General features: G+C 42.1%; 1 protein-coding gene across 1 annotated transcript in view; it reads right to left on the bottom strand.

Moving 5' to 3' along the window:
• The window catches only part of LOC110960940 (receptor-type tyrosine-protein phosphatase mu-like), a 139,848-nt gene that overhangs the window by 39,017 nt on the left and 88,331 nt on the right, over positions 1 to 12,500 (bottom strand). Inside the window, 2 exon segments of the mRNA XM_051940769.1 lie at positions 7,650 to 7,782; positions 10,887 to 10,961. Of these exon segments, the coding sequence (XP_051796729.1) occupies positions 7,650 to 7,782; positions 10,887 to 10,961 (208 nt within the window).

The raw sequence follows: 12,500 nt of genomic DNA, 5'->3' as shown, positions 1-12,500 counted from the left end.
AAGCTGTGGTTGAAGGTGTGATGGAGGTCTGGGTCTGTTGTCACAGGTCATCGTTCAGAGTTCAGAGGTCACAGAGAAGATCAGATCAGCTGGATGAACACTCGGTCATTTCCTGTTCTGGGAACTGCAGATGTGACGTTCAGGTTCAGGTATCAGAACCTGTTCAGGTTCACATGTTCTATGAGGGGTGTTTTAAAGGTAACATCTGGAATGAAAACTGGTTCTTCACAGTGATACCATAAAGGAACCATGATTAAACACACAAAGAACCAGTTAGCAAGAGGTTTCCCAAAGAACCATTTCTTCAAACTGTTCTTTTAAAAAAACTAAAGTGCCTCAAATAACCATCAACAAACAGTTCCTTCAGGCTCCATAGACATAGACATTCCAGACAACTTCAGGAAAATACGTTCTTTATGGAACCATTTTCCATGTAGTTCATTATGAGTCACTGAAGACATATTTGTGGATCCATCTAGTTATGCATTGAGTTCCTGGGTTGTTTCCATTACAGCACATTTAGTATTTTAGGTTCTGGACTCATGGCCTGGGAGAACAACATGTTCTAAATTTGGGAACTGTGATGAACACTTTCTGTTTTCTGACTATTTATGGACCAAATAATTCACCCAGAACAAAGTAATGTTCCGCTACAAACTAAAGAACTCTAAAGGTCGGGCTCAGGTGGTTCAGGGCAGTACCGTGGTTGATGATGACATCACTGACCAGATGTTTGACTACAAGGGTCAGAGGTCAAAGTTGAAGATGAGACAGGAATCCTCCAGGAGAAGTAGAGGGATGTGGAGGGCAGTGTTGCGTGAGTTCAGGTGTGAAGAACGTCAGGTGAGACATTTAAATCATCTGCAGGGTGTCAAAGGTAAGAAGGAGACATGCTAACACCTGGGGTCAAAGGTCAGAGGGAACCAGAGAGGTTCAGGGTCAGGTTTAGGTCAGGTTTAGAGTCAGGTTTAGGATCAGGTTTAGGTTCAGGGTCAGTTTTAGTTCAGGTTTCTGTCAGGTTTAGGTCAGATTTAGAGTCAGGTTTAGGATCAGGTTTAGGTTCAGGGTCAGTTTTAGGTCAGGTTTCTGTCAGGTTTAGGTCAGATTTAGAGTCAGGTTTAAGATCAGGTTTAGGTTCAGGGTCAGTTTTATGTCAGGTTCAGGTCAGGTTTAGGATCAGGTTTAGGATCAGGGTCAGTTTTATGTCAGGTTTAGGATCATGGTCAGGTTTAGGTCAGGTTTAGGATCAGGGTCAGTTTTACATCAGGTTCAGGATCGGGTCAGGTTTAGGTCAAGTTTAGGATCAGGTTTAGGATCGGGGTCAGTTTTAGGATCGGGGTCAGGTTTAGGATAAGGGTCAGGCTTAGGACAGGTTTAGGATCAGGGTCAGGTTTAGCATCGGGGTCAGGTTTAGGTCAGGTTTAGAGTCAGGTTTAGGATCAGGTTTAGGTTCAGGGTCAGTTTTAGTTCAGGTTTCTGTCAGGTTTAGGTCAGATTTAGAGTCAGGTTTAGGATCAGGTTTAGGTTCAGGGTCAGTTTTAGGTCAGGTTTCTGTCAGGTTTAGGTCAGATTTAGAGTCAGGTTTAAGATCAGGTTTAGGTTCAGGGTCAGTTTTATGTCAGGTTCAGGTCAGGTTTAGGATCAGGTTTAGGATCAGGGTCAGTTTTATGTCAGGTTTAGGATCATGGTCAGGTTTAGGTCAGGTTTAGGATCAGGGTCAGTTTTACATCAGGTTCAGGATCGGGTCAGGTTTAGGTCAAGTTTAGGATCAGGTTTAGGATCGGGGTCAGTTTTAGGATCGGGGTCAGGTTTAGGATAAGGGTCAGGCTTAGGACAGGTTTAGGATCAGGGTCAGGTTTAGCATCGGGGTCAGGTTTAGGTCAGGTTTAGGGCCAGGTTTATGTCAGGTTTAAGGTAATCAGGGTTACAGGCAGCACACACTCAGCTTTCAGGCTTTCAGGTGTTACATTCGGATGTGAGGGTGAAGCCACAGGTGAGGGGTGAACAGGTTACTTACAGGTAGTAAGTGTAGGAGTGATAATTTCTTCGTCTGAGTGGTGGGGCGGAGCAGAGGGAGGGATGAAATGGAGGAAAAGAATCAGAAAAACAGAAAAAGGAAAAACAATAGATTAATGTCTTGGAGAAAAATGAACAGATGAGGTAAATTATTGTGTGTGGAGGTGAAGGAGTGGCGAGCATTGACTGGCTGGCACAAGGTGTCAGTTACAGTGTAAAGGGGCAGGGACACATCTGATTGGTTAACAAGGTGAATGTGTGAAAAGGCACAGAGTAATGGCTCCATATATTTACAAAAACAAACATTACCATACTTGCAAAACATAATATTTACCACTAAATAATAAAGTGTATGTAACACTGAACCTGGATATAACTGTTCGAAAAAGTCAATAGACTGGATATAAACATTCTACAGAATCAATAAACTGGATATAAATGTTCTAAAGAATGAATAAACTGGATATAAATGTTCTAAAGAATGAATAAACTGGATATAAACCTTCTAAAGATTTAATAACCTGGATATAAATAGTCTAAAGAGTCAATAAACTGGATATAAATGATCTAAAGAATCAATAACCTGGATATAAATATTCTAAAGAGTCAATAAACTGGATATAAATGTTCTAAAGAATGAATAAACTGGATATAAATGTTCTAAAGAATGAATGAACTGGATATAAACCTTCTAAAGAATCAATAAACTGGATATAAACCTTCTAAAGAATCAATAAACTGGATATAAACGTTGTAAAGAATCAATAAACTGGATATAAACATTCTAAAGAGTCAATAACCTGGATATAAATGATTTAAAGAATCAATAACCTCAACATAAATTATCTGATTTTTTATTAACAGCAGGTAAATGTCTGTCAACCACCGCAACAGGTGAGTTAACTCAACAAGCTGCTGCTGTATGATCAGAAAAGGCTGCAGAAAAGCTTTAAAATCCACTAAATTAACATAGCTGTGGAATAAATGTTCCAGTGTGCTGTGGAACCTTCTTCTTTGTTCTATTTGTGGGAGACTCTGAAAGTCCTAAATCAGATGTCAGCAGACAGGATTATTCCAGAAAAAATGTCAGTAACTAGCTGTGGACATGACTGATACCTGAACATGACTGTAAACTGGTTCAGGATGATAGAAACGTGTCCTACAGACTGTTTCCTGTTACACTCTCTCCACCCGGCTTCCTGCTGTAATGAGTTTGACCTCCGTTTGGTCACAGAGTGGAAATCAAACGCACCCCGTCAACATTAAAAACCTCATTAGTTCCCCAACAGCTGCCTTCCTCGTTCTGTCTCTGTCTAATATCTGTAAGAGATCAGAGCTCCATCGACCCGACAGATGAGTCAAACTGTACCGACACACACTCCGCTTTATGAAATGTGTGTGTGGAGAAAAAATGTCTCTGTTGCCTGAAGCCATTCAGCTCGAGGCGACTCTGAAAAAGAAGAATAAAACACTCTTTCATCTAAATTTCTCTCTCATCTCCAACGTTCTCCAAACACAGACCCGTTCTCTCTGTGTTTAAGTGTGTGCGCAGGATAAATTGTGTATATGTTAGCGTGTGTGTCCCAGCAGGGTTGTGTGTTTGATGTTGGAGAATAAAGTGGGTCCAGATACAGTTTAATGGTGATTACTGTTGCAACCTGCTCCATTATTCATCCTCATCATCCCCCTTGTCGCTGCCAGTGAGCGGACACCATCCAGTCTTTGATGTGACTCCGTCCAGCTCCACCACAAACCTGATTTACAATATTAAGAGCTCTGCATCATTACACACTTTCATTTACGTCTCCTTTACATGAGAACATCCTTTTATAGCTGCAGGAACTCATTTCTGAACTTTGTGGTTTTCTGACAGAAAAATAACTGTTCTTCAGCGGTTCTTTGGTGGTTCTTCAGTGGTTCTTCAGAAAGCTCGTTTGTTTGATAAAACATCAGAAAACGGAGAAATGTTCATCACAGTTCCACAAATCCCAAACTGCATTCTTGAAAAGTGCTCTTCTGTCTGACCAAGAACCAAAAACATTAAAAGTGTTCTAATCAAAGCAGCCTCAATGCTGCAGTTTCCTTCAGTTCACTTTTCTACTTTTTACTAGAACATGGAACCAAGTGGGTTCACAGATTGGTCCAAAATGAGCAGAATATTGTCTGAAAGTAGACAATCTAATTCAACATGTCTGTAATTACAGTCTGACACAGTTTGAGGTTCTACAACAGCATTTGGACCTGTTCATTAAAGATTGTAAACAGAACAACGCAGACACTACTTCATGTTCATTACAGAGCTGCTGGTGTGATGAACTGTACTGCTGCTGTCCTGCACTCACAGATAAATATCACCTTCATTCATCTTCCTAATAAAAATAGTGGAAAAAAAGACAAACATCAGCATGTTCTGCATTCTGTCAAAGAAAAGATTGTCAAACATCACTGCAAACTGAATATGTGAGTTATTTGGGGCATATCTGGCCTTCAGATTGAACATTTAGACACACCACCTTTACTAATTAGTGACTGAATGAAGCTAAAAGATAAGTAATGAAAATAACGGGTCAGTTCAGTCACATCTGTACTAAATGGAAGTATCAACCCCGTTATGGTTCCAGCTGAGGGCTTCTTCTGATTTCTGTCACCACAAACACACCAACTGACGACAACAAGAGGACTTTCCTTTGAACAGAAGACAGAAACATGTTTCATTGGAGAATTAAATCTTGATTTGGTATATTCTGTGTACCATATTGAAGGGTTTTGTTGAAGATGTGGTTCTGTGGTGCTCAGGAGTGTTAAACAGAGAATAACGTTCACTTAACACTTGTGGAACCTGCTCCCAGTTTGGGTTCGGGAGGCAGATACCCTCTCTATTTTTAAGACCAGGCTTAAAACGTTCCTTTTTGACAAATCTTATAGTTGGGGCTGACTGGGTGACCCACAGGGGTTCGGCTTGTGTCTTCATTGCACAGCTGACTCCCTCTTGGTCGTCCCTTCGTTCTGCCTCTAGTCATGCTGCTATAGGCCTATAGGCTGCTGGGGGACTTCTCTTGATGCACTGAGCCCTTCTCTATCTACCTTTACATTTAATATGTATACCGTTATTGCAGTACATTCACTCTGTTTCCCCCTGTGCTATTTCTCTGTGTCCCTGGTCCCAGAGCTGGATGCTTCAGATCTGTGGTTGATGTTCCACCAGCTGGTCCAGTCTCCACCATGTCCACTGTGGGATGCTGCTGCTGACCTTCCTCCAGCCCTCTGCTTCCAACTCCCCTTTTTCCACCAGTCTACTCTGCATCGCCTTCACTATACTTGTTATGCTAACTTACATACTGTTTGAATTTTACTGCTAGCTATATATGGAGTATGTTTAATGTCAGAGCCGTACATCATCAGAGTAAACTATGAGTCAGTTTTCAATGTTAGCTTATACTTTGTCTGTGTCACATATCCTGTCATACATGTATCCAAATGTGTGTTGTGTTTTCCTTGCTCTCCCACCCCTCCCTCTTCTCCCACCCCTCCCCCTTGCCCTCCTCTGTCCCTCTCAACCCCCCCGGCCAGCAGGCAGATGGGTCCCCCCTATATAGAGCCGGGTTCTGCTCGAGGTTTCTTCCCTGTTAAAAGGGTGTTTTTCCTTGCCACTGTCGCCTTTGGGCTTGCTCTGGGGGTCAGGCATATGGGTTCTGTAAAGCGTCTTGAGACGATTTGACTGTAATTGACGCTATATGAATAAAATTGAATTGAATTGAATTGAATTGAATTGAATTGAATTGAACTTACAAAAAAAGAAACACTTTGTAGTGGCAGTTCTTTAAAGAACCTCCAGAGGAATCTCAAAGGACATCAAAGAATCATTCCTTGAGGCACCAGAAATAGCGCTAAAATAATTTGTTTTCTTAACCCTTTATGCTTCAGTGCGTCGTAGGTGTACCGCCAGCAGTACACCTACTAATTTGCATAGGAATTTCAAGAATGTCCGACAGCTGCAAACCCGATTATACAAACACTATACGCCGATGGAAAGCTTAGATTCTCATGAATCCGCCGGTATAAACCACTTTCAGATGTGATTACCACAGCGGGTGAGAAAAACACATTTGTCCGACAAAAACAAATATTCATCCATCCGTTCTCTATACACGGCTTCAACGTACACAGCGCGACTCACATTTCCGGGTTCATTATTACACACAGAAAAAAATATTCCACAAAAAACGGCCATAATCCAACCTTTTACATCCAGATGACACAAGCCAGTAAACTATTTTGTCCAAAACATGTCCTGAAGTCGGTATAAAATCCACGAATCGGTCGTTTTCAAGGAAATGCACCTCGCGATGTGCGTCCAATATTCCCTGTATTTTTCGTCATTTTTTTTATTTAAAAATAGAATATTAGCGATTTTTTGTACTGAAAACGGCTGGAATTGACTGAAGCTTAAAGGGTTAAGTTCTTTAAAGAGCAATTTTCCAAATAGGTCTTTCGGTGTCTTTCTGAGGATATTTTTTAAAAAACCATTTAGATAATCGGGAGCTGCACGGTGGTGGATCAGTGCTTAGCACTGTCGCCTCACAGCTACAAGATCCCGGTTCACATCACAGCCTGGTTCTGGTCTTTCTGCATGGAGTCTCCATGTTCTCTTGCTGGGTTCTCACCAGGTTCTCCAGCTTCATCCCACAGTCCAGAGACCTGCTGAGGTTAACTGCTGATTCTAAACTGCCTATATATGTAGCCCTGTGATGGACTGTTACCTGTCCAGATGATTAAGCGGTGTATAGGTGATGGATTTAGACGTGATCATTTTCTGATCTCTTAATGTTGAGTCATTTCAAACACCTCTGTGGTTCTGTTCTGATAACAGGTCTTGTTCCATTAGAACATGTTTATTGTTCTGGACTGTTGGTCAGAAAGAAGAACGTGTTTCAAGATGCCATTTCGGGATTTGTGAGACTGTGAAGAGCATTTCTCTCCGTGTTATGATGTTCTACCCTGAAATAATCCTGTTTAGCTGTAGCTCTGCCTTGATGCTGGTACCTGCCAGCAAACCAAAGACCTCCAGTCAAAATGAAGAACCAAGAATTAAGAAGCATCCCCTCAGCACAGAGGATCTTCAGTGGTGACCCAGAGATCATTTCATGACACAAACCAAAGCACTGATCAGTGACAGGAACCCTGTAACGAAATGTTCAGTATTAGTTCCTATCCACGGTGAGGTTAGCAGAACGATCAATATGTAGAGATTATTGATTGATAAAATGCTGATCAACAACTCTGCATTATCACAGGAACAGCAGTCTGATCAGTTTCTAGTAGAATGATTAATTCAGACACGTTAAACTGATCAGAGATAAATAGATCCTGTTGAACTGTTAAAGAAAATCCTTAAAGTTTAACTGAAACCACAGAATGTCCACATGAGCAGAACCCAACAGAATAAAGACGTTCTGAAGGAGCTCATCCCAGTCTGAAGAATAAAGTAGAAACTAGTTTTCAGTTTCTAATTAAATCTTGTTCAACAAATCAGTTTGAGTTTTAGTTACCCAGTTTGTTACTGTGTGTGTGTGTGTGTGTGTGTGTGTGTGTGTGTGTGTGTGTGTGTGTGTGTGTGTGTGTGTGTGTGGTACCGTTTCTTCATCAGCAGGATGACTCCGAGGAAGATTATGATGAAGAGGAGCACTCCAGCGATGGACCCAGCGATCTTCACCGTGTGATCTGACTGCTTCTCCTGCTCTGGTTCTGGTTTTCTGGTCACAGCTCCTGAAACCAGTGAGCAGCGTTAACTACCTTTAACTGGTGGTAACTGGGTATTAACTACCTTTAACTGGTGGTAACTGGGTATTAACTACCTTTAACTGGTGGTAGCTGGGTATTAACTACCTTTCACTGGTGGTAACAGGGTAGCTTAAGTAACCTAACTATCACCTCAAGGTTTAATAAACAGCATCTTTATCTAAACTATATGTCACCACTAACTACCATTTATAACAACTTAACTCACCAACCCTCACCACTAGCTACTGTTAAGTACCCTCAGCATTTCCTGTAGTTTTGTGTTCACCGCAGCTGAGCCCTTTAGCCAGTTCAATAACTATCAAGTTTACTGTTTAGCATGTAAATAATTACTAAAATACACACTATTACAACAAACATGAACTAATCCTCTGATATGTTTGGTCCATTAGGAATAGGCACACTAATTGACCATTTAAATCCAACTTCATATGTTTAAAAGTGTGTAAACAGAAAAGGAAAATTATGTTTTTGCTCCTTTAGCTGCTTCAAAAATCACAAAATCTTTCCTGAAACTCCACTGAATGTAAAGTAAATATTAGAAAAGTCCCAAATATGGAAAAAAAATACGACCAGTCTTACTTTAGACTAAAGAGACAACTTCAGACAGCGTTAAAACTTATTCACTGAATTTTGCAGCTTCCATCCAATTTTTCCAAAGCAGTCCATGATAAAAATACATGAATAAAAACATGATAAGAAAAGTACAGATTGACTTTATATGGAGATATAAAAATAGATGTTTTATTAAGACATGCTTTGGAATGGGACTGATGACCGCTGACTTCCACCAGAACCACACAGTGTATAGTGCATAGTTCTGTATTTAAAGTACTACTGAGCTCATAGACAATAAGTCTGTATTGATTTTACCTGATTAGTTTGGTCTGTACACTGACTGAAAGCAGCAGATTTCTGTTCCACCACAAAACCAGACAACAAAACAGAACTAGTCCGAGCTCCACTGAGGTCAGTGAAATGTTTCCGCGGCGCTTTGTGGTCCAGAAGGTTCTGAATCACAGCGGTTCTGTTTCGGGGAACCTCCTCTGACTGTATAATGTGATGTTTCAACGTCGTGTGTGTCCAGGTGTAATACCCTTCAAGCGACTCGTAGATGAGAAACGTTCAGGTGAACTCGTCTCTGTCGAGCTGTAATGTGTCATTTCAGAGCGCCATCGGAACCTGACAGCAGCCATCAGTCAGTGTGTGGACAGGACGCGTCTACCTGCCCAAGTGGGGACATACTGCCCTATGGGGACATACTGCATTGTGGGGACATACTGCCCTATGGGTACATACTGCCCTATGGGGACAAACTGCCCTATGAGGACAAACTGAGCTATGGGGACATACTGCCCTATGGGGACATACTGCATTGTGGGGACATACAGCCCAATGGGGACATACTGCATTGTGGGGACATACTGCCCTATGGGGACATACAGCCCTATGGGGACATACTGCATTGTGGGGACATACTGCCCAAGTGGGGACATACTGCCCTATGGGGACATACTGCCCTATGGGGACATACTGCCCTGTGGGGACATACTGCCCTGTGGGGACATATTGCCCTATGGGGACATACTGCCCTATGGGGACAAACTGCCCTGTGGGGACATACTGCCCTGTGGGGACATACTGCCCTGTGGAGAAATATTGCCCTGTGGGGACATACTGCCCTATGGGGACAAACTGCCCTGTGGGGACATACTGCACTGTGGGGAAATACTGCCCTATGGGTACAAACTGCCCTGTGGGAATATACTGCCCTGTGGGGACATACTGCCCTGTGGGGACATACTGCCCTATGGGGACATACTGCCTTATGGGGACATACTACCCTGTGGGAACATACTGCACTGTGGGGACTTATTGCCCTGTGGGGACATACAATTCGTGGTTTATTTATGTAGCACCAATGACAGTTCAATTTGTAGGAAACTGCAACAGAACCATGGCAGAACCAGGACAGAACCAGTGTCAAACCAGTCTGACCAGTTCAGATGTTCTCAATCTCTTTTTTTTTATTTCTCAGTTTTCATTTCATCTCTTCAAGGTCAGACTGACTCAACCACTGAATCTGTTTCATCTCCCTCACACAGACACACACAGACACACCCAGACACACAGACACACACACACAGACACACACACACGCACACACAAAGACACGCACGCTCGGAGCTTCACCCCTCGGAGGCAGTGAGCTGCTGTTTTCAGTTTAAAGGCTATAAAGGCTACGAAAACACTGCTTTGAAGACACAATTTATTTGTGTGTGTGTGTGTGTGTGTGTGTGTGTGTGTGTGTGTGTGTGTGTGTGTGTCAGTGCATGTATGAATGTGTGTATGTGTTATTCTTTGTGTGTCACAGCAGCCTTAGAAGCTGTTTTTTATGTGAAAGTGAAGCTGTTTAGAGCTTCCAGGCTTCAGTCTGACTGTGTGTGTGTGTGTGTGTGTGTGTGTGTGTGTGTGTGTGTGTGTGTGTGTGTGTGTGTGTGTGTGTGTGTGTGTGTGTGTGTGTGGCAAACATTTAAATGTAATTTTGTGAGTCCCATCTGTTCCCCGATGGACGTACTGGAGTCTAAATGTTCAGATTCTTGGTGGTCTGAGGTTTGATCTGGACCTCTGAATGAGCAGCAAATAATGTGATCCATGAAACATCAGGGCAGATGTTCTGATGTGGTTCTGGACCGGTTTGTGTCTATGTGTGTGTGTCTGTTGTGTGTGTCTGTTTGTGTCTGTGTGTGTGTTTGTGTGTGTGTGTCTGTTGTGTGTCTGTTGTGTGTCTGTGTGTGTCTGTTGTGTGTCTGTGTGTGTGTGTGTGTGTGTGTGTGTGTGTGTGTGTGTGTCTGTGTGTGTGTTTGTGTGTGTGTGTCTGTTGTGTGTCTGTGTGTGTCTGTTGTGTGTCTGTGTGTGTCTGTGTGTGTGTGTGTGTGTGTGTGTGTGTGTATCTGTCTGTGTGTCTGTCTGTTGTGTTTCTGTTGTGTGTGTGTGTGTGTGTGTGTGTGTGTGTGTGTGTGTGTGTGTGTGTGTGTGTTGTGTGTGTGTGTCTGTTGTGTGTTTCTGACCTGTTAGCTGCTTGTCTCCAGCTGCCGGAGCGATGCGAATGTATGGCGTAGTGAGCTGGGTGACGATTATAGCAGCTGTTCATCCAGGAAGGCATGCAGAGAGACAGAGAGAGAGACAGAGAGAGAGACAGAGAGAGAGACAGAGAGACAGAGAGACAGAGAGAGAGACAGACAGAGAGACAGAGAGAGAGACAGAGAGACAGAGAGAGAGACAGAGAGACAGAGAGACAGACAGAGAGAGAGACAAAGAGACAGACAGGGAGAGAGACAAAGAGAGAGACAGAGAGACAGAGAGAGAGAGAGACAGGCTGTAGCAGTGGTCTGAGTGAAGCAGAAACATTAGTACCGTGCAGCCTCTCTGCTCTCCTGGTTCATGGATCCATTAATCCTCCTGTTGTCTTCATTTTCGGTCACAAAAAAATGTCTCTGTCTGAAAAAAATCCTAAAATTCAGCAAAAATTTCCCAAATTTCAGAAAATTTGCAAAACCTAAAGGAAGAAAATTTCAATAATTCCTTCAAAGTTTCCCTTAAAAATTTTACTTTAAAAAATCCCCCAAATGTGGCAAAGAAAATTCTTGTAAATATTTTCAAAAAATGAGTCAAAATCGTCCAAAAATCCTAAAAATATGTAAAATGATTCCATATATGTCAGTAAAACTTTTAATATTATCTTTAAGAGCATTCACATAAAAATCAACCAAAATCCAGCGAATTTCACTGGATTTTGGTTGATTTTTATGTGAATGCTCTTAAAGAAACATTTCTAACTTTTTTTCCCACCAAAAAATGTTCGAAAATTTCCCAAAAATGTTGAAAATGTGGACATCAGAAGTTTCGCTGTGCAAATATATATTTTCTTCCCACATCATCAAACTATAAAACGGGTCAATTTGACCCGCAGGATGACACGAGGGTTCAATGCAGGATAAAAACTCTGGTTTTATTCTGATGAGTGGACATACCAAAGCTGCATCAGCTTCATATTCTGTAAAACTCAGATTTGTTGTTGTCAAAACTGAAATGTGTTCAAACACACAAGGAGCTGATGAAGTTCCTCCAGCAGGTGATCCTTCATCAGACACAGAGGAATCTAGCTGGCTAATTGGCTTTTTTCTCTTTAGAAATGCTAAATAAGAGTGTAATTATCTGTAGTTAACTCTTATTTATGTGTTAACCACCAACAGGAGAGCAGAGCGCCGTTCAGAGGGTTTAGTCAGAAACACACCTGGAAAAGAAGCTGGTTAATCAGCCAATCAGCATCAGACATTAGTAGCAGCTGGACAGAGGAAAGACAACATCATCACCTGTTAGCTCCTCCCCTATTCAGGCTGTTTCTATGGCAACTGATCCAACATTAACACCCCAGTGGGACTGTTAGGAGTTAAGATCCCACACCTCAACATCATCATGCTGACTGGTCATAGTTAGTCAGCGTATCAACATGTGTGCATTTACTCTCTGAGATTAAACAACATCAACACACTGGTGGCTATATGGTGTTTCGTTGGGTTTTTTTTGTGTCTCTGTGGTCGCTTTGTGTGTCTCTGTTGTCGTTTTGTGTTTCTTTGTGGTCGTATTGTGTCTTTGTGGTCGCTTTGTGTGTCTTTGTGGTC

Source organism: Acanthochromis polyacanthus, chromosome 20 (genome assembly GCF_021347895.1).
Source record: "Acanthochromis polyacanthus isolate Apoly-LR-REF ecotype Palm Island chromosome 20, KAUST_Apoly_ChrSc, whole genome shotgun sequence".
Classification (NCBI taxonomy): Eukaryota; Metazoa; Chordata; class Actinopteri; family Pomacentridae; genus Acanthochromis; species Acanthochromis polyacanthus.
Note: the sequence above shows the minus strand (reverse complement) of the source record. Positions and strands in the feature narration are given on the sequence as shown.